General features: G+C 40.2%; 1 protein-coding gene across 2 annotated transcripts in view; it reads right to left on the bottom strand.

Annotated features, from left to right (window-relative positions):
- Positions 1-27,477, bottom strand: part of COL28A1 (collagen type XXVIII alpha 1 chain) — a 161,694-nt gene that overhangs the window by 59,678 nt on the left and 74,539 nt on the right. For both annotated transcript variants that reach the window (XM_088018326.1, XM_088018325.1), the window contains exons 21-26: positions 24,908-24,976; positions 23,985-24,053; positions 19,769-19,837; positions 19,582-19,650; positions 6,874-6,942; positions 2,818-2,886 (exon numbers count right to left, since the gene is read on the bottom strand). In XM_088018326.1, the coding sequence (XP_087874452.1) occupies positions 2,818-2,886; positions 6,874-6,942; positions 19,582-19,650; positions 19,769-19,837; positions 23,985-24,053; positions 24,908-24,976 (414 nt within the window). The remainder of the gene's footprint in view (positions 1-2,817; positions 2,887-6,873; positions 6,943-19,581; positions 19,651-19,768; positions 19,838-23,984; positions 24,054-24,907; positions 24,977-27,477) is intronic.

Here is a 27,477-nt window from a genome sequence, read left to right on the forward strand (position 1 = left end):
TGTCTTCATGTTTCCCATGTATGGTCCCAGAGCTTCAGGAGAGGCGGAAAGAGAGGGTTGACAGAAGATCACACCCTTCTGCATGAAGAATCGGGAGAATACATTGGGGGCAATGGGAAGGGCAGCACCCACATTCTTTGTAGTCATGCACATCCATTCTACAGATGGTAGACAGAGTGAGTCTTTTCTAATACCTGTCTGAAGGATGATCATGTCATCCTTCCCTGACTCTCAATTGCGCTTGGGATTAAGACTACACTCATTACTTTGGCCTACTGTAAGCCCAATTTATTCCATGTGCCTCCCCTCCATACTCTCTGGAGCTCAGAGTGTGATTATTTTATAGCCTATAAATGCCATGACTAAATTCATGTCTCTTCATTCACTATATTGCACTTAGGTTATTTGCCTGACATAGATGGTGCTCAACCAGTATTGGTGGGTGGGTGGTAGGTTGGTTGATGAGTGACTGCCTGAAGACACAATATTCTAGCAACAAAGTTAGGCAAGTGCTAGAACAAATCACTTCTGTGATTGTAGCCCAAGTCCTATTTTCCCCATGGTTGGGACAGCATGAGAGACAGGGCACAGAGCAGACCCCAGTGTTAAAGGTTAACAGCAACAAGGGCTTCCATCAAAGACTTACCAACAGACATACCAACAGAAGTGTTTTACTAATTCAGATGGGTTTTAGAAAGAGGTGGGAAATAGGTCAGCAATTGAACATAAAATGACATTTCACTCATCTTAAAATGACTCGGAGGAACACCACCAACTAGATTTTTCAGTTCCCTCCCTTTTACAGTGATGGTACAACCCAGGGTCAAGAAAATGAGGTGGCAGTCCTGAGCAAAATAGGCTTGCCCTCTGCCAACAGGATGCCAGGCAATCCAATATGTCAAGAGAGGTTTTATGAGACAGCCTTGGTCAGGGCTCACTGCCAAGTAGGATCCGGTCACAGCTCTCACTGGAAGAAAAGCTCATCTCATTTCTGCTAGCAATGGATATGTGACAGTTTTCATTTTGGTTCTTTCCCTGCCGTGGTAGGCTTCACACAAGAGCCTTCCTTAAGATGGAGTTTGAACATAGCATACCTTGGGGGAGCATAAAAAAAGGACAAGCGGTGAGGGAGGCAGGGCACCTCAATCAGAGTTGGTGAGGATTAAGTGCAACCTGCAATGCTCCTTGGGGAATAAGGAAGTTTCCACCCCCCTTCCCCTGATAACAGAAAGGACAACGTCGGCACCGGATTTAACGAGGGTGCAATAAGGAACTACCAGCACCTGTGAGCTGAGCTCCTACTGGTGAAAAGACCCACGGTCTAACATGGGTTCATTATCTAAACAGACTCATGCAAAGGCATCTAATAGAGCATTACCATCTTTTAACTGTAGAATTTTATGACTAATCATGAGAGCGATGTTGTTTACAAGGAAGCAGTTTTTTGTTGTATTTTCCAGTGCTGGTACATCAGCAACATGCTAACTGTTGGGTCTTCCTTTGGATCCTCAGCCCCACAGATGAGCAAGTGTTGCTTAGAAGACCAGCCGTGGAAGCCCTAGAACTGTGTGGTAGAGGGAAAGATTTAACCCATTTTCCATGAGTTTTGCTCTTGACTAAGGTCACTCTCTACACTGGAGTAGGTGGTTTATTTTCAACACAGGATTTTTGCAATTATTATCTCAAGCTCTTACTGTCTCCTACTTACTAAGAAGTTCTATTTGACCAGAACTTTTTTCTTTTTTTTAAATATTTTATTTATTTATTTGAGAGAGGCAGAGATAGCAAGAGACAACACAAGCAAGCAGGAAGGAGGGGGGAAAGCAGACCCCCCATTACGCAGGGAGCCTGATGCACCCTGGGATCATGACCTGAGCTGAAGGCAGAGGCTTAACCAACTGAGCCACCCAGGTGCCCTAAAAAATTCTATTTGAAAAAGAATTTATTTTGAATGTTTCCACTTTTTAAGAGTCAGTATTATCTAGGGGATGAATTACTCCATTTCGAAGCTTATGCGTGGTAAAAACAATAGAATTTTATCTGGGAGAAAATAGAATGAGAATGAGCCAGTAAAAAAATAGAAATTAAAAATCAATAAATCAACATAGGAGATGTAGAAGAGGAAATTGTTTGAAATTGCATGGCAACCGTTAGATGTCAAATTTTGTCTACGGAGACCTGGGCCACCTTGCTGGATAGGCTTATTGCTGTTGAGACAGGAAGAGCGCAGAATACAGGTAGCTGTGAATTCCAATAACACAGACTCGGGGCCTAGAGCCGGAGTTCTTATCCTAGATGCCCAGAAGAATCACCTGGGGGCTTTTACCAGTATTGAATACCCACAGTGTTCAAGCACTAGCACCGGTGATTCAGATCTAGTTCTTCTGGGGCAAGTCATCAGTATTATTCATAAAGCTCCTCAGGCGGTTCCACTGTGAGCTAAGACTAGGAAACCCTGGGCTAAGAATGGAAGATACAGGTGAGGAAGGAAGGTGAGAGATGGAGACAGAGACAGGGAGAGAACACACAGCTGGGCATACATTTTCCACTCGGCTCAGAGACCAGCAAGGACAACAAACCCACCATAACCCTTCAATGTCTCACTGAGCAATTTATGTAATGTCTGGTGTTCACGAAGCTAATGTACTTAGAGAATTTTTACACTTCTGGACTGTGTCTCTAAGTATGGGAGGTAATTTTAACTGCTAAGCTTATGTTAAATTCATTTCCTAATAGTCACATTTGATATTATCCACAACCTCTTCTCTCATCATTCTGGTGACCTGAGAGGTGACACACGCGATCATATCCACTTACTTTAATTCCTTGTAATCCATAGCCAGGGGCACCAGGAGGGCCAGGCAAGCCTTTCTGCCCAATATCTCCCTGTTGGAAGACCAAGAGAAATTGAAGAGAAGTATGAGAAGATTTAGGAAGAAACAATGTATTACTGCTCTTGGCTTCCTTCTTACTTTGGTCTGATCAGGACCTAATCTATGCACCCCATGAAGTTATATCATATCTCACATAAAGCAGTGTTTTCCCCCCAATTTTAAGCCACAGAACCCTCGCAAAACTCTTACGCATAGTCCAAATACAAGTAAAAAGGCAAGGCAGAGCTGTTTGGCTTAAGCAGAAGTGTTGGCCTGGTAGCCTTGTCTGCTTGGTCTCCTCTAGCTGCCCCACCACCAACCCCCAGAACACCAGGGGTGTGAAGACCACTCACACATAATTCTGTGTAGCCTCTACTGTGTTTCTCCATTTCCATGTGGAGTGCTATTCACTGGTGTTGCAGCTAAAGATTCAGTGGATCAGTATTGAATTTTTAAGAAAATAGGTAAATGAAGCAAAAAGTACCTCATTTCCCAGTATGTGTTTTCTACAGTATGAGTGAACTCCATGCTTCTTGAGGAAAGACTTCTGTGGTCAAATGAGATTGGAAAGTGTTCTACACCATGTGTGTGCCTCTCCTTGGAGATCCCTAGTGCATACAAGCATACCTTGTTTCCTTGTGCTTCACTATTAGGCTTCCCAGATACTGCTTTTTTACAGACTGAAGGTTTGTGGCCACGCTGTGTTAGTCAAGTCTATCTGTGCCATTTTTCCAACAGCATTTGCTCACTTCCTGTCTCTGTGTCACATTTTGGTAACTCTCACAATATTTCAGGCCTTTTCATTATTATTGTATTTCTTATGGCGATCTCTGATCAGTGATCTTTGATGTTATGATGGTCATTGTTTTAGGGCACCATGAACCGCACCCATTTAAGACAGCAAACTTAATCACAAAGGTTGTATGTGTTTTGATTATTCCAAGAGCGTTTCCCTGTCTCTCTCCCTCCCCTCAGGCCTCCCTATTCCCTGAGACACAACAGTATTGAAATAAGACCAGCTAATAACCCTACAATGTCCTCTAGGTGGTCAAGTGAAAGGAAGAGTCACACATCTCTCACTTTAAATTAAAAGCTAGAAGTGATTAAGCTGAGTGAGGAAGGCATGTCGAAAGCCAACACAGGCCAAAAGTTAGGCCTCTTGAACTGAACAGTTAGCAAAATTGTGAATGCAAAGGAAAAATTCTTGAAGGAAATGAAAAGTGATACTCCGGTGAACTCAAGAAGGATAAGAAAGCAGAACAGCCTTATTGTTGATAAGGAGAATGTTTTAGTGGTCTGGGCAGATGAAACCAGCCATAACTTTCCCTTAAACCAAAGCGTGATCCGGAACAAGGCCCTCACTCTCTTCAATTTTATGAAGGCTGGGAGAGGTGAAGAAGCTGCAGAAGGTTTGAAGCTAGCAGAGTTTAGTTCATGAGGAAGGACGTCCTCTCCATAACATAAAAGTACAAGGTGAACAGCAGGTGCTGATGAAGCTGCAGCAAGGTGTCCAGAAGATCTAGCTCAGAGAGTAAATGAAGGTGACTACACTAAACAACAGACTTTCAGCATAGATGAGACAGCTTTATATTGGAAGAAAATGCCATCTAGGACTTTCATAGCTGGAGAGAAGTCAGTGGCTGCCTTCAAAGCTTCAAAGGACAGGATGATCGTCCTGTTAGGGGCTGATGCAGCTGGTGACTTTAAGTTGAAGCCAGTGCTCATTTACCAGTTCAAAAATACTGGGGCCCTTGAGAATTATGCTAAATCTACTTGGCTTATGTTCTATAAAGAGAACAACAAAGCCTGATGATAGCACATCTGTCCACAATATGGTTTACTGAATATTTTAAACCTTCTGTTGAGACTTACTGCTCAGAAAAAAAAAAAAAAAGACTGTTTTCAAAATATTAACAGTGCACCTGGTCACCCAAGAGCTCTTGGTGGAGAAGGACAACTTGATTATGTTGTTTTCATGGCTGCTAACACAGCATCCATTCTGCAGCTGATGGATCAAGGAGTAATTCCGACTTTCAAGTCTTATTTAAGAAATACATTTTGTAAAAAAAGGTGAAGAATTATTGAAATGACAACAAAGAATTTAGGATATTACATAAACTTAGTTGATAAAGCAGTGGCAGGGTTTGAGAAGAATGACTCCTATTTTCAAAGAAGTTCTATTCTGGGTAAAATACTATCGAATGCGTGCCACAAAGAAATCGTTCGTGAAAAGAAAAGTCAACAAGGTGGCAAACTTCACTGTGGTCTTGTTTTCAGAAACTGCCACAGCCACGCCAACCTCCAACAGCCACCAACTTCATCAGTCAGCAGCCATCAACATAGAGGAAAGACCCTCCAATGGCAAAAAGATGACTACTTGTGGAAAGCTAAGATGATGGTTAGCATTTTTAGCAATAAAGTATTTTTAATGAAGATGTATTCTTTGGTTTTTTTTTTTTTAGACATAATGCTATTGCACCCTTAATAGACTAGAATATAATGGTGACATAACTTTTATATGTACTGGGAAACCAAAAAATTCATTGGACTCTCTTTATTGTGGTATTTACTTTATTGTGGTATTCTGGACCTGAACCTAAAATGTCTCCAAGGTATGCCCATAGAAATATATTAAAACCTCTAAGAAGTCCCACAATAGAGAGATTAGTTTAACTTTGTTTATTCCAGAAGTTCCTAATTAACATTTGATGGAACAAGCTTTGAGAAATGTTGGATTAATATAAGTTACTATATAAGTCAGCCTTTTTTTCTTTCCACTACAGAAAAAAAAGCTTTATTTTTTCCTAATTGTAAGAGGAACACCCGCTCATTGAAAAAAAATTAAAGATGACAACGACAAAGAAAAAAATAGACCCTTCTTTCGACCACCCGGTGATAACAACTACTAACATCTTGGGAGTATCTTCATCCATGTAAAGTGATCCACACAGTTAAGAAATCACCTACTGCCAAAATGAAGTCAATGGACAAAAAAAGATAAACTAAGAATCTTGGTGATTCTGGGATCCTCAGTAAAACCTTTGACTCATGGGGCCTTTGCCCTGTCCTCTTTGAATATGAGGCTCTAATTCATCTGTGCATTTTGGTCATGAACGTAAGGATTTGAAATTTGAAATGAGTGGCTTACTGACACCCATTTGCCCTATGAACATGCCTGATATTTCTCTACTTCGGTTTTTGAACAAATCAAAGAATTACTTGTTGAACACGTGAATCAACAGTTAAAACAGGGCTTCTCAACCTCTGCACTCTTCTCATCTTGAGCTGGATAGCCCTTTCTGATGGGAGCTGTCCTGTGCACTGGAGGATGTTTAGCAGCATCTCTGCCCCTTCCCACTAGATGGCAGTAGCAATCCTCCCCCCATTGTGACACCCAAAATGATCCCAGACGTTGCCAAATGTCCCCCTGGGGCACACCAGGGAGGGCAAGATCTCCCTCAGTGAAAAACACTGGATTATAAGAAAGAAAGGATGAATAATCACCAGATTGGAGATGACAAAAGAAAGAGAAATAGAAATGAGAGCAAAGGGAGTTCAAGGAAGTTTCTCTCACCTTCCATGGGGACGATAAATCTAGACCCTTGCCCTGAGGCCCTGACAGAGTGGACTATGCACATCTGACGTAATAGACAGATTACTGGGCATTCTGTTAAAAGATCCGCTGCGGTACCTTGACCAGAGTCAAAATGTGTGCTCCTTAATGATGGCACAGCCTCCAAGAAACCTGGAAATATCTTGAGCATTTTGCAACCGCTTTCTTAAGAGACACTTTCCAATTTCTTTTGGGGAAGTAAATGGCTTTATACCCTAAAATGATCTATTTTACTGAAAGCTACATAATATGAGAAAATAAGACTTTTCGTCAGCACTCAAGAAAAAATGTCAACACTAAAATAAACACGTGCTGTGAAGTTAATGTTCAATCGGTTGGCACAGATGGTACCTGACCTTCACACAGAGCACAGACTTAAAGACTCACCTTTGGCCCTTGGGTTCCTATGCCCCGAGGCCCAGAGGGGCCTGGGGGGCCTCTGACACCAGGCTCTCCCTGAAAAGACAAAATGAATGACAAGTTATTGATCTAAAACAAAAGACAAAAAAAAATTTTAAGTTGTATAGTTTATATAAAATGTCATATTTCATATTAAAATATTTTATATAAACTTTCATACATAAAATTATATTTTAAAACCCAAACCCTTGAATTTGACTAAGATATTAATTGAGCCCTTTTCTCCCAGATCACTTTCCTATACTTGACAAAGGGAGTGTTACTGCCTTTTGTTTTCATTTCTTATTGCCACTTACGTAAGTAATCTTGCAGCCAACTGATATGGGTCCATTTCAAAGCAATCAAGTCAGTTAACTTTTGATAACCTTAAAAGGTACTTTTTGCAGAACTCCCTTCACTGGAATTTGGAAAAGTGCCGCCATTGTGAGTGGAGGGAGAAAGAAGAAACAAGAATAAAAAGAAACCGGGTGCCTGGGTGGCTCAGATGGTTAAGCGTCTGCCTTCGGCTCAGGTCATGATCCCAGGGTCCTGGGATCGAGTCCCGCATCGGGCTCCCTGCTCCTTGGGAGCCTGCTTCTCTCTCTCTCTCCCTCTGTCTCTCATGAATAAATAAATTAAAAAAAAAAAAAGAATAAAAAGAAACCATTGAAAGCTATAACCCCATCCTGAACTAGTTGCTCTTACTGCTTCATGCAACAAAAATTATGCTACTTGGGGTTGAGGATGAGCTTTGAGATACTTCTTCCCTAAAAGCAGTTGCAACTACAGGATAAGTTCTATACAAGCTTTTGAGATCCCCCCCAAAAGTCTTTTGGAACAGGCAAATAGCCCAGGAAAGTGGTGGGGCCTGATTAGGGTAGCTCAGGCCCTGTGCTTAGATCTATCTATGTGAGATGTGAATGATAGGAAGAAGCAGAGAAATGAAAATCTCTTCATTAGCCACCTTTTATGTACCCAGAACTCTACTATGCATGTTCATATAGGTTATTGGATATAATTGAGTACTCACGACAACCCTGTGTTATAGTGATGCCTAAGTCACCTAACGTCTCTGAACCTCAGCACATTCATCAGATACATACGAAATCATACTTAAATTTCCTGGGGAATGACAGTGAAGTTAAGACAAAGAATGTGAGTGTCTCTGTCACAATGTCTATCACAATGTCTAGACACTGTAATAGACACACAATCTATTGTATTGTGACCACATAATACACAATACACAAGTCTATTGAACAATGTGTAAACACAGTTCAATAGATTTTGCCCAGAACCATTCGATGTTTAATCAAAAATAATTGTCTTCTTTGCCTGGGTGCTGTGAACCTCACCCCAGATACAATGGCTCGCTCTCTTGTGCCACTGTGCCTATCTAGCTGAGTAGGTACTTGGGAAATATTAATGCCTCACCCCAGCTGGTTTTGGGTTTTTTTTTAAAGATTTATTTATTTATTTTAGAGAAAGAGAGAGTAGGAGCCGGAGGGGCAGAGGGAGGAGAGAATCTCAAGCAGACTCCATGCTGAGCACAGAGCCCAACGTGGGGCTCGATCCCAGGACCCTGAGATCATGACCTGAGCTGAAACCAAGAGTCAGACGCTTAACCGACTGAGCCACCCAGGAGCCCCCACCCCAGTTGCTTTATTAACGAGGAAATCAAAGTTAGCCTAAGGCCGCACAGCTATTGAAAAGCAAGACTAGGAGGACATGGAGAAGAAGGAACACTCAGAAGTTGCTGGTACAGCCACTTTGGAAAACAGTTTGGCAGTTTCTTAAAAAGTTCCACATCGATTTACTGTATACTAGTAATTTCACTCCTGTACCCAAGGGAAATGAAAACATATGTCCACACAAAGACTTACACATGAATGCTCTTAGTAGAATTTTCATAATAGCTAAAAACTAGAAACAACCTAAATGCCCAGCAACTGATAAATGGATTTACAAAATGTGGTATATTCAGCAATAAAAAGGAACGGACCACAGCGACAAGCTACAACATGGATGAACCTCAAAAGCATTATTCTCAGTGAAAGAAGCCAGATCTATGAGACCACATATTTGATTCCATTTGTATGAAATATCCAGAAGAGGCAGATCTATAGAGACAAACAGTAAATCCATGATTGCCTGGGACCAGGAATTGGAATGAGGACAGGATTAACTGTAAATGGGCATAAGAGATTTTATTGGGGGGAAGAAAATGTTCTAAAACTGATTTATGGTGAGGCTGTACAACTCGCTAAATTTCCTTTAAAAATCATTGAACTATATACTTGGAGTGGGTGAGTTCTAGGATATATAAAATATGCCTCAAAAAAATTATAAAGGAAAAGAAAAAAAAAAAAAGAAAGAAAGAAAGAAATGAAAGCCAGGCTTTGAAGCTAAATCTCCCAAGCTCTTTGCCTGAGGTCCCATTTCATCCATGTTCTGTTAGGAGCTAAATAGCTTCTAGATTGCAACAGTGTAAAAATCATGGATTATAAGAAATGATGAAATTGTTTATCTAGCAAAACAGCCCATCCTTATTTAATTTTACTTTCTACTTATAAATCCTAAAGAGAAAACAAGGCCTTAAAGGAAAAGATTTAAACTTTATTACCGACTTAATTCTTTTAATCTCTAATTTCATAATTACCTATTTCCCTTGTGCCTGCAAGCCACTTTTTTATTCTGGTCTCCTGTCTCCATCTCTTCCAAATAGTACATAGCTGCTTTTGTGACCACAGGTACTAATTATCTCTCTAACACCTCTCTCCTTCTGATTCCCACCTTTGACCCCAAGTTTCTCCCGGCTTAAATGATCACTCCCATCATCAAGAGCTCCAAGTAGAGAACATGACGTGTCCTGTACCCCATATATTTCTGTTGTCTCTCTTTTCTTGAGTCTCTTTACTCAAGGTACACCTTTAGAGGGAGTATCTGTAAGTTCACTGGGGAACAGTTTCCAGCTATACCTGACTGATTCACACACTTGCTGCATTTTGACACCCACCAGCAAAACAGAACCCAGGTAAACATAGTTCAGTAGATTCTAACCAGAACCATTCGATGTTTTGTCAAAAATAATTGTCTTCTTTGCCTGGTTGCTGTGAACCCCACCCCAGATACAATGCCTCCCTCTTGTGTTGTTATTCACCTCTGCTCTTCTGTGGTGAGGTTGGAAGCATAGGGCCGCAACCCAATGTGGAGCAATGGAGAGCACACAGCCCCACCTGGAAAGCTTTCTGCTGAGAAAAACAGAACCTGTATCTGAGCAAATCTCTATATCTGACAACCAGAGGATGTAGAAACATGTCAACACCATAAGAATAGCATCGACAAGACCCTCAAGGACAAGGAACTCATCCACACCAAAAGCACAAGGGAAAAACAAAGGATGACTAACCTTTGATTAAAAGAGATTTAAGAAGCATCTCAATCGAATGCAATGTGTGGACATCATTTGGATCCCAATTCAGACAAACCAGCTGTAACAAATTTGTAAGACAAGCTGGTAATTTAAACACTGGATATTTGATGATACTAAGGAATTATTCATGTTTTTTAATTTTGCTAACGGTACTGCATTTATGTTTTTTAAAAAGAGCTTTTATATTTGAGAGACAAATGCTAAACCTTTATATGGGAGTTGTCTGGGATTTGCTTCAGAGGAATGCAGTGGAAGTGGATGATAGAACAAGATTGACCACATACTGATAATTGTTCAAGTGTGATGGGTAAATGGAAGTTCATTTTACTAGCCTTTCTACTTCTATATACGCTTAATAATTTTCATAATAAAATGTTTTTGATAGATTTTTTTTTAATCCACAAACAACATCCAATAAAAACCTCACCAGTAAAGGTAAGGAAAAGTTCCCGTGATGTCCACCATTGATAAAGAGAAGAATACAAGATTTTAAAGATAGAAAGATGGGCAAAGGATAAAAGCACACAGGTGGATTCAGTATCATTAGAACTTACAGGTCTTTCATGCATTCTTGGTATGTCCCAAATGTTACATGCCTTTTAAAAATTAAGAATACAGAGACAAGGTAGGAGATTTTTTAATTGAGTAATATTTCTTTTAAGAAAGAATTCGACACTTTACAATTCAATTCATGATATTTTTCTTGTGATGATTTTAGTTAAAACTTCCTTCTCAATTAGTATTAATCATACTGATACACACACACACATACACACTGAGCCCAGATGGGAAAGCAAGTGGAAAAAACAGTTGAAATAAGTTGTGAGTGAGTGTACTTTAGGCCAGCCTTGTCCATGTTCATTATTGCTACTCATTCTCTCTCTTCCTCAGTTTCCCTAACGTTCATCTCATAGGAGTGTCTGAGGGCTGAGTGTAGACTTTGTGGACACCTTACTGCCCTTTCCACCCTTGAACGTTGGCCAGTGAACTTTGATAACGTGTTTCTCACGTCACCTGTGGTGCTACAGTGTTTTCCTCAAATAAGCCGTCCATCTTTATCCATATAAGTGTTGAGGTATAGCCATGTTTTATCTATCCAAATAATCTTTTGTTATCTTTTGACCTAGGTAAATAGAACCTGATATATGCATTTGTTTATCTGATAGACTTTAAACCGAGTCTTAGCTTAACATATTCTGCAGACGTTACAGTTGGTCCATAACATGGTTTTAGGGTTGTTCCTCGGTGTTTCTGTACCATACTTTTTAAAAGATGGGAATATCAGGCACTTAATGAGCTATGGAAATCCACAGAGACAGTGTCTCTCTACTATGGTGCAGTCTTGAAGATGTATTATGCCTTTTGTTCCACGGGCCATGTGCCGTAGAAGGTCACAACACCGGGTGAAGTCATACAAGAGGACCATGGTCCAGACTCGCTTCACCATCTGATAGCACCCGGTCTGCCACAACGCAGCACCATGGGTACCTACGAAGCGTGTTCACCATGACACGTTCGGACCTGTGGTTCTATTGTCAGTGGATGGCGTGACAATCACAAATAAAAGGAATTACGACAGGCGCTTGCACGGCGGGACTTAGCTTCCCACGCGGGAGCTGAGAGTTACTGGAGCCTGCAGAGGGAGCCCTTGCATTAGGAGATAATAGACAGCCCTGAAAGCAAATTCTGGAGTTGCCATTTTTTACTATACCCATCAGTTTCATAAGACCACATAGCCTAAATCCTACCCCTACCCTCCACAAAACAAACAAACAAACAAAACTATTTAGATTACCCAGAGCTTCCTCTTGGCCCACAAAAGGAATTCTAGACTTGAGATACTCCTTCCAATTTTTCACAGGAAATGGCCACTTGAGAACTAACTCCCTGCAGTACTTGTATTTGTGAATTTAACAAATGATTCAGTGAAGGTTTTACCTAGACCATAACCTTGCAGAGTGGTTGATTTCAACCCCTTTAACATCATACATAATCTTATGATGGTCCTGGTAATCATTCATTGATTAATATCACAAATTTCACTTTTTAAAAGAAAGGAAAAGAAACCAAACACTATCACATCCATTCCTTTTTTCTCATTGGTAAACCTTTGCTTCGGTTAACACTAAAATTATCATAATTAATAATATAAATAATAATTAACATTTATTAAATTTATTATGTGGCAGGTACTTTTCATTCATTATCCGATCCTATCAACATCAACTTACTTCATTTTATAGCTAAGGAAACTGAGACTTCGAGATAAGGATACATGATTTCCCAGAAACCATGCAGCCAGCAGCAATTCAAACCCAGGTCAGACTCCAGAGCTCATCTCCCTTCTTGGTGTTGGCTGGAGCTAGATACAAAATGCTAATGTCTCTGTAGACTTCCTTCCAGCTACCATTTAATGCAGAGACCATGGGTCTGTGGCTGTGAGAATCCTTTTCCTACATTCAGTCAGTCACGCTCTCTCAAGGAGAAGAAAGCAAGCATCCCCATGACAAGATCCCTGAGAGGCCCTCACCCCTGCACCATGCCCGGCTGTCTAAGGCTGGCCTCTCCATTTCCCCGTCATTGCCACTGCTCAGTTTTGTGGTTGACCCCAATGTTTTACTTAGTCTCATTCCAGATCTTCTACCTACACCAATTCTTATTTTCTCTGTGTATCCATGCTGCAATATACTTGATTTGGCAGAGTAATGCATGTTGTGATGACCACTGCGACGTTAGTGTGTTAGAATTCATTAAAATGTTTTATAGATATTATCCCATTAATTTCTCAGAATAACCCTGTGAGGTGGGCATCATTATTCCAGACCACCGATGAGGAGGCTAAGTCCCAGGGAGAGTAACTTGCTGAGGTCACACTGCTTGTCAGTAACAGAGGTCCAGGTGGAGCAGTGAAAAGGAAACAATCTATTATGCCTTCTGCATATTATAAGATTTAAACGCAATGTTTGAGAATATAGTGCTCTTCAAGACAAAACAGCCCAGTGCGACTGTCTCCCCCACCCCCATCACACCCACAGACAAGGCTTCACCCTTGGTCCTGTGCATGTTAGGTCCCTGCCCCTCATTGAGAGGATGGTGGCAGCAGGTTACAGTTGTTCTTAAATGGATTTCATGCCTTTCTACAGGTATGAAAGGGACAATGAAAAGCAACTTGAATTCACTGTGAAAAGAATTAGCTGCTAAAACATTTTCCAAGGAATAGTACTCAAGATCCTACTAAATGATGGAAACAGGGAATGACTGAGTTTCAAAATAAGTCATAAGTCAAAGTGATGATTAGCAACTGCCTCATGTTGCTTCCTTTCTGGCTTTTAAATAAAATTAAGCTCTAACTATGAAGGCTCCAGCTACCACAAACATAAGCATCACTCTGGAATGGATCCTGTAATAAACTTATGCACTGGTCTAGTAACTCTGCTGAGCCTCCCTGTGGCTGCCAAGATGCCAATGGAAGTTTAGCTTACTGTAAGCTTCTGAATACACAGCCTGATACTGAGAATGTGTATTGGTTGTTGACTGGCCATTGTCATAGCACTCAGTCACTTCTCACTGACACCCTTTAGTGTGAAAAGGGAGACAGGAACAGTTACCAGCACAATTATCAGGGAGATGTGAAATAATGAAGAAGGTGCTGGAAAACAAGCACTCAAATCATGGTAACATCTGCTTTAGCATATTTTCCCAGCTTTAAATTTCAAAATATTTAAAATAATTTCCATCTTCCAATTAATTTCTCTCCTAGAACTTTAATATTCACCCCCAGTCAGCAGTGTCTCAAAGTCCATGATAATTTAAAAACTTGCTTTTGGATGGGGTGGGTGAGGTTAGGGGAGGGGGGCATTTGTTGATTGTTTCTTTTCTCAAAATCGACTCATCGAAGATGAACAAAAGATTACTCTGTGCCGAGGTGCTGAGAATCTCAGTGGAGAAGGAGAGTCTTTCTTATTTAGCTGCATTAGGAATTTTGAATATAGAAATACTGATGTTGTTCCTAATGACAGAGAGAAGAGAAAGCTCTCTTGTAATGATATTCAATATAATTTCCCACAGGAGGGGGGAGCGCTCCTCTAGTCTGAATGACTGAAAATAAAAATGTGTGGATGGTGATTTGGGTGGCCAGTGCTAAGAGGATTTGGTGTGTGTTTCCAGGGCTGAAGGGAGAGGAGGTACGTATGTATTGCTGGGGAGAGAAATGCAGAGCTAGGAAAACAGCAAGGAGAGATGAAAGCAGCCTTGAGGGTCACAAGACAGACCAGAATACAGCTGTGATTTTAAAGAACATGCATGGAACTGAATTGGGAAAAAACCTTGAAAAGTCACCTAGTCAAGTTTTCCTGGTCTTGAATGTGACCTTTTCTGAAATATAAATGTCAAGTTGCCTGGCATTTCAACTTGATATGGCTCTGGCTCTAATTAGTCCTGGTTTTGAGCTGATTGTCCTGCCTGTCACAATTTTGCAGTCCTATTATGGGAGGTGGGTTTCTTCCACTCCAACTTGGAGTCACAGACCCTTAACGTCACTGTCATGAAGTCTGTATCTGAGGCCAGCCCTCCTTGTCAGAGACTGTTCAAAATGGAGTTTCTTGTCCAGTCCATGTCCACCAATGGAATCCACAAATTCCTAATGCAGTTCTGTGTGAATCGCTCCTCTGTTCTGCCACGGCCTGTTGGTGGTATGCACATATGTGAGCCATTGCAGAGAACAGAGGGGCAATTCAAATGCCGGGAACATTTTTAGAATAATGACACTCGGTGGAATTTCACAGAGCCTTGCATTTTAATTTATGACTATGGGCCACTTTTGTCAAATAAAGCACGTATTTACAATATTCAAACATTTAAAGCTTTTGAAAAATGTTTAACTCTTTTGGGTTTGGGTTTGTGCTTCTTGTTAATGTTTACATAATTTAAGTTTGGATGATGGGAAAGCTAGGCTGGAAAGAGAAACAATCCCACTGTACGCTAAGTGATGCCAAGATATCTGGAGGCTCGACAGCTTTGAAGATGAACATCTGCAGATCAGGGCGAGTCAGTCTCTCTGCTCTAATTTATTCATTCATTTCATTTGCATTCATTCATCCATATTCATAGTCTCCCTCTTACACATGAACATAATATAGTATCAACACCATTTCCACTGTAAAGGGGCAAGGTATTCAGCCTTTCTGCTTCCTGATCTCCTTACCTATAAAATAAGGAAGTAGTTTAAAATGCGATGATATTCTGGAAATATTTAGGTAGTATATAATGTCTATTGACATAGTATACAATAATAATAGCAACAACCCAACATATGCTTTCTGCCCACAGATTTTATTCCAACCACTTGACGGTGAAGAGGCCTCTTGAGGGCTCTAACAGGCAGGTTAGAGCCCCTGTGTGCAAGGACTGGCCCCAGCTCACCTGCTCCAAAGCTTTAGGGAAGGAATGGAGTTGAGAGAGGTACATGGCAGGATGCACTTGCCCTTATGGAGCTCAGGAGGCCAAGGATAAACTCTTATCCTCAGAGATGTCAGCGGATCAGTCTCTAGGTCACATGCACCTCATGAGCCTTTGCAGATGAAAATACTGGAGAAAAGAGTCAAGTGGGCTTCTCAAAGGCAGATGAGGGTCACATAATGATTGTCCCCAATCACAAAGGGTCCTTTTCATCTGTAGGGGTTCAGTGAAAAAGTGCAGGCAGCACTAAATAAGATCCTTGAGCTTGCCATCCTCATCAACAAACAAGTCTGGGTCCAGGGAACAGGGTGCTAGATGAGTGCTTCCCACTCATCAAGAAACCAAATCGTTAGTTTCTCTTCCAGGCATGTTTCAAAAGCAGATTTTAAAACTATATCTCCTATCTACTTGGAAGTATAACTTTTATAAGAATTTTAGAAATCTTTCAGAAGCCCTTGTCAAAATTTGGATGCAATTCAAGGTAATTGTATATAGAAGTACTATAACCACTGATGTCATATGGAATTCTTTCACTTGGAAAAAAGCCAGAGAGCACCACAAGGGTGCAAGATGTCAGGGACTGCTTCTGATAGGTTTTGAAACATAGAAGCTTTGATTCTAATGTCTGTGTCATATGCTAAACACATGTGCCCTTAACTAAATAGCACAAAAACGGCCCATAAATTGTCAACCTTAATGGTTTCCTCATTTCAAAACACATTTGTTTTGTAAGTTAATGCGCTAAGGCCAATATTTTAAGGTGACTACACAGAGTTTAAATGAAAAACATATCAGATATATATGTCTATGCAATTATACACACACACACACACACACAGATGCACTCCCACATACTTACAATTTCTCTGTTCTTTTAAGTCAGAATGAAAGGAGATAAATTTTGCTCGCCTTTGAGACCAGTGTTTTTGCTACCATTGACACCTTTAGGTATTTTGAGGATCTCACCTCCACTTTACCAAACCACAAGGACAAAGTTAGGTGGAATTAAACTTTTCCAAATATCTCTCTTTCTTTACGTGTGTGTGTGTGTGTGTGTGTGTGTGTGTGTGTGTGTGTGTGTGTTTCCAAAAGTTTTCTTCAGAGAAAAAGGCCACATAGAGACTTTAAGACCTCTATCAAAGATGAGAGATGACATTGAAAGTTATTTAAAAGCTGGTGTTTGCTTTTAGAATTTCCTTTATTTTCAAGTTTATGATCCAAGTTCTTTAATTCTAAGACCAGCTCACACGATTTCTAGGATAACACGTTTTCCCAGCATCCACAGCAAGAGGTCAAAGAGAAAAAGAAAAGGCAGCTGAGAGTCGGGGGGTGGGAGGGCAGGGAGACAGAGGCAGATCCTAGCCAATATTCTCTCCTCCCTCAGCCAGGAATGAGCTGTCAGCTGCCTCCTCCCCTCAGCCTCCCGTGTGGGCTAACAGAGATAATGAGTCTCCTTTAAGACACATCTCTGGCAACATGTTGGTTGTTTCAAAAAGTAAAATAGGCAGCATAAAATTTTGAAGGAACACATTTTTTCTTGACTTTTCCCCCTAAAACGTATATGATAGCAAATACAGGGGACTTTCAGGGAAAACCAGTATATGGAATTATTTAGTAAATGTTTTAGCTTGTATGTTAAATAACCTGACATAGTAGAATATTCACAAGAAACAAATTTTAAAATGTTCTCTATCTGTAAGTGCCTGCCTTTATTATCATTGCTAAATGTAGAGCAGTAGCATAATAGTATAATTTAATATAATACAATGTATACTTATCTAAAATATAATAACCTACTCAGTGGAAATGTAAATGATCATATTTCCATTAGAATACAGATACATTCCAATATACATTTAATAGGTTTTATCTCATGCCATATATTAAATAAGTTTCTACTTTCCTACCTGAAGGAATATTTACGTAATAACAAAAGATTTTACCTGTGCTCCACTCAGAGCAGCAAACAACAAGGTTCACATAGTGAAATGTCTTCCTACTTTTTTAATTTTAACACTTGACAAATGACTATGCTTTAAAGAAAAAAAAGAACACTTCCATACCCAAGTTCAGTATGGTTTATTAACACTGTCAAGGTGTGTTAGAGGACTGGATTCAGTTCTGAGTCAGACCAAGCCAGAACCTTGATAAAAGTATCGCAGGTGTGGTCCTCTCTAGAGTTTACACAGTACTTTTAGACACAGCCTCTCCCTGGGCTCTCATGATTACGCTAACAGAGACAGGGAGAAGTCAAGCTGTCCTTTCCAGACAATATTTAGTGCCATGGGTCTCCCATCTTTTATTGTCCTGAGGAGAAGGCAAAAGGGTCCCTGCCCCATTGTACAGAAGCATCAGCAAGGTGTTGTCTCTCCCATGTGCTGGGGCAGAAACCAAAAAATCAAAACAAGTTGACATTGAATAATTAGAACATCTCTCTCTCATGACCTGGAAGCACTTGAAAAACTAAGTAGATATGTTTCTAAGGACATATTTTCTCTTTAGGGTAATATTGATCATTCATTCACTTTCCATTCATTCAACATGTTATACAGCTCCTATTGGGCGGCATGCTTACTTCTGGTGCCAGGAATTTAGCAGGAATCAAGACAAAGAGCCTGCCTTCAGGAAAACGTACAGTCTCATGGAATACACAGAACAGTAAATGAGCAAGATGGCTTGAAAAAGTGATACATGCTCTGGAGGACATACACAGGGGGGTGTGAGAGTGATGAATGAGGGGAGAGACGATTGTTCTTTGTTTAGGCAGTCAGGCTCAGGTTAGGCAAGATTTGAGCCACAGCCTTAAGAATGAGCCATCTTGACAGAGTCAAGACCCAGAAGCAGGAATGAGCTGAAATAGGGCAGGCCTGTGTCGCCAGCAGAAGGTCACTAAGGAGAAGGGGCAAGAGCTACAATCAGCTCGTGAAGGGACTCATAGGCCATAGGAAGTGGTAGGATCTTGTTCTAAGTACAGAGAGAAGCCATCGGAGTGTTTTTTGAGAAGGAAAGGGATACGATCTGATTCCTGGTTTTAAAAGACAGCTCTGCCTAGCAGGCGAGAGAAGGGCTGAGGTAGAAGAGGGAAGGCCCCTGAAGGGGTTATTTTAATAGCCCAGACAAGTGATGATGGTGGTCTGCCCCGGCAAACCAGAAGGAGAAAAGCGGCTAGAATTAAAATATATTTTGAAGAGAGAACTGACAGCATTTACCAAAAGACTAGACATGGAGGGAGAGGGAAAGGAAGGGGCAAGAATGACTCAGGTCTCCTAGCTTGAGCATGAGTTGGGTGGTGCCATTTATAGGCTTATGAGGTGAAAATTAAAATTAAATTATATTTTGGGCCTTAGGTTAGAGATGTCTGTGAGAAAGCCAAGAGAAGTTATACGGTAAGGAACTAGATGTGTGCAGTCAGAGGTTAGGGGGAAAGAGAAATTTGAAAGGCATCAGCACATGAGTAGTAGTTAAAGCCATGGGGCTGGATGGGATCACCGAGGGGAAGAGAGATCTAGAGGAGGGAGGAGGGCTCTGAACCACACTCTGACTTTGGTACAGAAAACAAAGCAACAAAGGAACGTGAGAGTTGCAACCAGAGAAGCAGGAGAAAATCCACAAAACTAATCCACATGCTCAAACTAGTGAAAGTTCCCCCAGGAGGTCCATAGGTGAAGATAAATAACTATCAATTCTTTAGACCACCACTCCTCTATTATGTCTGATTAAAAAAAAAAAAATTCACCTTTACCAAAGTCACTTACCTATCAGACATCTTCTTAGAAGCTACTATGTTACTTACTTTAAGATCTTACCTTTGCGCCAGTGTCCCCCACTCCACGTAAGCCCATTGGCCCAGGGGGCCCTGGTAGTCCCCGAGGTCCCTGAGATGACATAATAAGGAAGAGAGTGAGTGTCCTTGTCATGTGCAGCGTTTATCAAGAGAGAAAGAAAGAGGAGGAGGGAGGGAATGAAGGAGATCACAGCGATGTCCACACTTACAGCCACACCAGGATAACCATCCCCTTTGAGTCCTGGAGCACCCACTGGTCCACGAGGTCCTTGGGCCCCCTGCGTAAATTCAACACCAGGTGACATCACAAGACTAAACAGTGAAACACCTGGCAAAACTTGAGCACAATACCAACTCTCTATGGCAAACGTGCACTTGATAAGTGCAGAGGAATGATCTGAATAATTTTAGAAGGGAAGTCTACCACCTATGGCAACTTGTTATAAGTCTCTCTTCGTAAGTCTTACCCATTTGCATTTGGTAGGAAGCATGGAATGAATATAGGGAGTAAATGGGAACCATTACAAAATCCTCTATAGGAAACACATTAATAGGAATTAAAAACGACTGATTACTGATATTCTAATTTTTTTAAGATTTTATTTATTTGACAGAGAGATCACAAGCAGGCAAAGGGGCAGGCAGAGAGAGAGGGGGAAGCAGGCTCCCCGCTGAGCAGGGAGCCCGATGCGGGGCTCGATCCCAGGACCCTGGGATCATGACCTGAGCCGAAGGCAGACACTCAACTGACTGAGCCACCCAGGTGCTCCTGATATTTTAATTTTTAAAATTACACTTTTTTCGTATCATAAATTATAGATAAGTATAAAAATGAGAAATTTTAATATGCATAGTGTGAGAAGAGAAGGAAAGAATACATAACAAAATCTCAAGTGTAAAATTTTGAATGTCAAGTAAGATAACTATACACTACCCATTGTTAGGTAAGATTTTTATTGTTATGGTACATCTATTGTCCTCTCCAACAAGGTCCGAATTACACAGGGAATAAATAAGCCCCCGTGAAAATTAAAAATAGATTATTTAAAAAAAACAAGTTATAAATAGATAGGACACAGAGTTTGTGATTCATATCTTAAGACCTAGAAAGAAGTCCTAAATATTGCTTTACATGATAACCTTTGGCATCAAAAACTTTAGTAGCTATAATCTGCCTCCTATATAGAAGATAGGGAAGTGTGATTACTGCCTTCTGAATAACAAAATTTTCTGAGATGTGTTAACTCTCCTTGAGATGAAACTCAAAGGCTTTTTTCTTTTTTTAGAGAATGCGAATGGACGGGGAAGCAGAGGGAGAGGGAGAGAGGAGGGAGAGAGAATCTCAAGCAGACTCCCTGCTGAGGGCAGAGCCCAACGCAGGGCTCCATCTCATGACCCTGAGCTCGTGACCTGAGCTGAAACCAAGGCTTGGTCACTTAACCGACCAAGCCACGCAGGTGCCCCACAAATCAAAGAAATCTCTGGCTAAAGTAAAATGGAGATAGAGGAAGGAAAAATGTGGAAGACTCTCTTAGAAGATTTAGAAAATATAAATCTATTATGCTATATTTAAAACATGTAATTCTTTCTGTATCACATTCTGTTACTGTGATAACTCTTATAATGGCCCTTGTCAACACATATAAATTATTTTGATTAAAGGCTGTTCATATTTCTAAAATATTTATGGTTGGGAAGAAACTAACAATTGGCAGAACTTTGTGTTGGAAAAAGTAACAGGACTCTCCAAGCTTTCCTTATATGCAAGGATCTCACATTCTGAGATCAAACTGCCATTATTCCAAGCCAAGTGCTACCCCAAATCCAACTCCCAAAAGCTGTTCCTAACTCTACTTCTAGGAATGAATGCCTGACTTGGGGGCGGAGGGGCAGGGGGGCAGGGGGAGAAAACTGCATACTCTTTAAGCAATAAAAAAAAGTTAAGTTTATTTTGAAAACCAGGAATAGAATAGCTGTTTTTTCCTATTAAATCTGAGACTGGTTTTCTGTGATGAACCCTCTTAAGAATGATCTTTAGAAAACACTCGGCCACTTATAAAAATTTAATGTACTATTTATCCTCAACAAAAACACAAGATGATCTCTTCCAGTTATGTGACAGCAAAAACAAGTTCTTCAGGAGAGGTGAATTTTGGCATACCCTCAGCCACAGAGAACTAACCGATCACTTCTCAGAAGCAATTTATTGTGCTATTCCATATTTCAGAGTAAAGCTCTAAACATTCCAAATAAGATACCCCTTTCTTTCCGTGCTTACACGAGGAACAGGCCAACAACCAAACAGAGCAGTAAATGGTCCCTGGTTAGGTTGAAAGGAAAAGAAAACTGGTATCAGAATTCACTTTCAGTTTTTATTTCTAAGTTTTAAGACTATAACAGATTATCAGCAGCTGTTACTGTTTATCCTCTGGCACCCACATTGGGAGGAAAAAATGTTAAAACATTTATAGTTTACAACTAGACATTTTTTCCCTAGAGATCTTTGTTCTGCATCTTGTAAAAATTTCAGTTAGCTTGTTACTTCTCATGTTCTTAGGAAATATCGGAGGCAGGGAAAGGAGCACTGTTCTGTCTCAGATTTTTATTCTGGACTCCTCGCAATATTTTTATAGGTAGAATTTTTGTCACTTGGCCTTGATGCCCTGGATTCAAGAAAATGTCCTGGAGAGTGATTCCCTTTGAAGTGTCTCTCTCATTCAACAGAAAGTAAGGCAGAAATCTTAATCTGGTAATGGGCGTTAGGGGAGGACCTGGGAGCTCCCTGAAGTCATATGCAAAACTGAATTATGTGTCAAAACTTCCATCAGACATTTAACCTTTCAAAAGCTTAAAAAAGAGTGCACTAGGGAAGAATGACAGAAAGAGTATAGAGGCCAAGGGATTATAAAAATTATGGAGTAAAGAAGTAAATAACATCAATTAAGTACATCACCAATAATGCCAATGACGATCAGTAAAAAAAGGGGGGGTGTGCTTATAGATCTAGGCTGCACATTTAATTGGATTTTATTTTTATTATAAAGAAAAGTATAGGTGGAGAGAAGTAGCTTTAAATCATGGAACTAGGAATATGCGGATTCAGGAAGTTATCAAACTATATGAAAATTTCCATCCAAACATTCTTGATCAAGGCCATAGCTGTAGTTTCAGCACTAGGAAATTTGGAGCTTTTTCTTTGCCTCATACATAGCTTGGGTTGCCATGTGCCTCAGGGTCTGGGGTGTGCGATGACCACCTTGTTCTAGTTTGCCCTGGACTTGCTCTGTTTTAGCTTGAAAATCCCACATCCTGGAACCTTCTGTGTCCCCAGTAAACCAGAAGATTGTCACGCTAGCAAGGACAACTGTTAAAGTGATGAGGAACAATGGAGGTCAGGATCCTCCCTTGACTTTTAAAAGGAGCACTCCAACTTAACAACAGTATGTAGTAGGTTTTGCATTATATTTCAAAGATGGTTCTAAGTTTTCTTTTTTGAAATTCTGAAAATCACTGATGTTGGTACTTAATCCCTTTTATCCAGAAGAGGCAATCTGATAGAACTAAAGCCAGTTTCAAGACTACATAAAAACATGCTACTAATTCAATACAGGGCTGATTATGGAGACCTGAAGCCTGTTCTCATAAACAGGGATGGGATGTGTTTGTGACATTTGGAATGTGAAATTTTGCTGTGATGCTGGGTTTTGTGTGAGCAGGGAAATAGTGCTTTGTTGCCATGGAAAATAGATATGATTACTTAAAACTGTCATCTCCTATAATTATTTGCATTTTCATTTAAAATAACTCTGAAAGATGGAAAACAAAGCAGAGAAATTTAATCCAGTAAAGCTTCTAGACCACATGAACTTTTTGGATAATGTTTTGCAAAAGAGATACCTAGGCCATTAGTATGTAAATGAAAGAAGTTATGGGTCATATAATCTCTTATATCACAGACATTACAAAAGGAGCATTTTCAAACAACTCTTTAGTCATCCAAAATCTAACCACAGGAGCTATCATTCCTCCTCATTTATGAAAAATGAATGATCTGATGGCTTGATTTTTAAAAACGATGGTAGTGTACTTTTACATTCCAATTCATCAATGTAGAGTGAGTAGAACAGTCTCAACTGTCATTTTACTTTGCATTAATTCCCCTTTCCCTTCCCTCTTATAGAGGGGGAAAAATAGGAATAAAGCCTACCTTTGACTCTGAAAAACAAACTGAGGGTTCTAGAGGGGAGGAGGGTGGGGGGATGGGTTAGCCTGGTGATGGGTATTAAAGAGGGCACATATTGCATAGAACACTGGGTGTTATACGCAACCAATGAATCATGGAACACTACGTCAAAAACTAATGATGTAATGTATGTGACTAACATAACATAATAAAATAAAATTAAAAAAAAAAAAAAAGCCTACCTTTGGTCCTCGAACAGCAATTCCAGGTTCTCCTTTAAATCCAGGCAGCCCCGGTCCTCCTCTATCTCCCTGCACATTTCAAATAATGTTCAGTTTCAGGTCTTAAATGACAGGAGAAACCATAATAGCACAAAACACAAAAGAGATGGGCCAATTTATAAAGGGTTTAATCTATCAGTCTCAGATCTGGAGGTAGTCGCTTCTTCTAATATATTTGAGGGGGATTTCAAATCCCAAGCAAATAAAATCTGTCAGTAAGGAGCAGGACAGCAGTTTATAGAAAGCCCCCTGAAATAGGCGGCTATCTAGACTCAAATATTTAGACTGTAAGAATGCCTGGGAATGCTCTTTTTTTCTTTTAAAGATGTATTTATTTATTTGAGAGAGAGAGAATGAGAGAGAGAGAGCACAAGAGGGGGGTAGGGTCAGAGGGAGAAGCAGGCTCCCTTACTGAGCAGGGAGCCCGATGTGGGACTCGATCCCGGGACTCCGGGATCATGACCTGAGCCGAAGGCAGTCGCTTAACCAACTGAGCCACCCAGGCGCCCCTGGGAATGCTCTTAAATCTGAGCAGTTTTCTTTTCTGCCAGACTTTCTGATTATTAATCCTACCAGATTCTTCTGAATAAACACAATAAATTTTTACCTGCATTAGGGTCTAGGATTTGGTGGAGGTAGTTCATGGTGAAGTGACAAGTTCAAGACCAGGAACAAGAAATCTGATTTCTAATCTTAAATTTCCTGCTAGACTTTAGTTTGCTTAATTGTGAAATGTCAGGGTTGAACCAGATAATATCTTGGGGTTCTTCCAAAACTAAAATTCTAGTTCACTGGTATCATGAATTTTTTCCCCGCACCAAATGCCAAAGAGCCAAGTTATAAGTCAATCATTCATTCATTCACTCACTTCCAAGAATGCATACCTTTGGCCCAGGTGGTCCAGGAAGTGATGCTCCAGGCATCCCAAAAGGGCCCATAATTCCTGGTTCACCCTAAGAAAAGAGTAGAATACTCATTACATTACAAGGAAAGAAACCATATATAGGAATTATATTAGGAAAAACATAGAAATGTATTCCCAGCATTTCAAAATATTATGACCTGTTTCACAAACCAATGTGAAAATATTTGAACATTTTTGCTAAACTACTACTAAAGTTTTTGATGATTAAGATTTCAGGGCCTTTAATAAATGCATTCAGTTTCTGAATATGAGGAAATTTTTATCTCATGTACATTCTTTTATTAGCTAATAAAAATTATGCAATTCATGGTGCTTCCCTTTTGTATTGCATGCCAGGAAGCTCAGAGGGGAATGTTTGTTCAATTACAACAATTTTCTTCAACATAAGTTCCTGGGTATACGTGGTAGGTAAATAATGTTCCCTGTAGTTCCTTCTAACTTTTTCCTTTGTTATTTTATTTTATGGCCCATGGTATATCAGTCTTCTATTGTATCCTAGTTCACATCCCTTTTTAGAAGTAGGAGTTTATGGTAAAAACAACGGAATTTTGAATAGAAAATTTAACACATCTTTTGTGTGTGTGTGTGTGTGTGTGTGTCTTGATATCGAATCTCAATAAAGACTCAAGCAATATCTCTGTCCCATCTGGCTCTAGACCAGTGATCCTCAAATCATCAGAGGAATCTGATAAAATACAGAGTCAGGACTCAGCCCCAGAGATTTTAATTCAATAGATCTAGGGGCTGGGCCCAGGAATACGAGTTTTATGAGGCCCCCTGGGAGTTCTGATATTAGTACAATTACCTCATTTAAAGACACTATGCAAAGCAATTGTCATTAAAAGAAGGTGCACACACCCCACCAGGTGTTCAAAATGACCCATTTGGGATACTGGAAGAAAATATTAGGGCTTCATTATAAATTTTTATCTTTTAATTTTTCAATTATTTATGTAAATTTCACAGCATATTAATATAGTTTATGAGTAAACACTACAATTGAAGAATAAACCTATATTGAAGTGTGGTCAAATTTGTTTTGACTAGTAGGGATTTGTTATCAATCAGTTTGGAAACTACTGATGGAGGACATGTGTGGCAGACTGAGACCGTCAGGCCGCATATGGCCTGCTGCCAGGTTTCACATAGCCGTGGGCTAAAAATGCTTTTCATGTTTTGTTTTGTTTTTTAAGTAGACTCCATACCCAATGTGAGCCTTGGACTCATGACCTTGAGATCAAGAGTCACATACTCTACCAACTGAGCCAGCCAGGAGCCCCGATTTTCACATTTTTAAATGATTGTTATTTAAGTGACTACATAATACCCTCAATTTTGTCCCTTGGCCACAAGGCCTGAAATATTTACTACCTGTGCCTTTCCAAGAAATGTGCCTCCCCCTGCCTTAGAGACTGAACTGTCTTCAGTGGTAGGAGCTGCCCATTTGGCCCCCCTGTTTCCTCCGGGAGGAACTCCATCAATCAGATTCACCACTAATGACTCTTGCCCTGGACCACAGTTGCCTTCACAGCTGAGGCCTCCCACTGTGCTGATTACCCAGTACGACCCACAGGCTGAGCACACCAGCCCACTGGGGCCCAGCTCATGCCACACATGTACATGCCAAATCTTTAATTCCAAACCTATAAGGCAATGGCACATGACACAGTCGGGATTCTGGCAACAGATAACCACCTGATTCAATCCCATGGCAAAGGAATAAAATATCAACCTGTTAAAATTCTCACTAAACCAGGGTAAGCAAAATTATACTTCTAGATTTCATCTATTCTTTTTTTTAAAAAAGCCAATTACTTTTAAAATATGAAATTGTACATGTAAATAGTATGTAATTCTTTTAAAGACCCTGTATTAAATTGTGATTATGCTTTAAAATATGGCAGTTCTTCATCAAAAAAGCTGTATTTCAAAATACAGAAAAGTACTCTTTGAAGAACAGAGTAAGACATAAGGAAAAACCATTGTTATTAATACTAATATAACACTTTCCTTATATAGTGGCCTTCTTCATCATGTGCTCCTTGAATTACCTGTAGCATAGGGCACTTATTTAAGAAACACAGATTTCTAGGACCCATGCACTTACTAAAACTCCCGCTGTCTGGGCATGGTGCCAAGAAGTACAGCTTTTGTAACGCGCTCCCAGGTGATACTGATGGACACTGAAGCTTAATGACTTGTCGACAGAGGATGATTTGTTGTCTACCTGCTTTTATCTGGCCGGTACCGTTTTTGTGTGTTTGTTTCAGTAGTCTGGTCCTTCAACATACTGCCTGTCTCCTTACAATTAGCATCTTCCTAGAAGCCTGAACTCTCTTAGGTTTGCAATTTCTATTTCCTGACACATCCAGATGACCTCAATATTCTCTATTGCTAAGTCAGGACACACACCTGATTGCTGTCTCGCAGTTTCCTTTACTTCATCCTCAGCATCTGGTCCTGGTCAGTTTATCAGGTCATATACCCCGTACTTTCCATTGCACAGTACTGATTTTTTTTTTTCTCTCT

This window comes from Eumetopias jubatus, unplaced genomic scaffold (assembly GCF_037043125.1).
Source record: "Eumetopias jubatus isolate StellerSeaLion01/CBP00866 unplaced genomic scaffold, mEumJub1_p1.0 scaffold_14, whole genome shotgun sequence".
NCBI classification, from domain to species: Eukaryota; Metazoa; Chordata; class Mammalia; order Carnivora; family Otariidae; genus Eumetopias; species Eumetopias jubatus.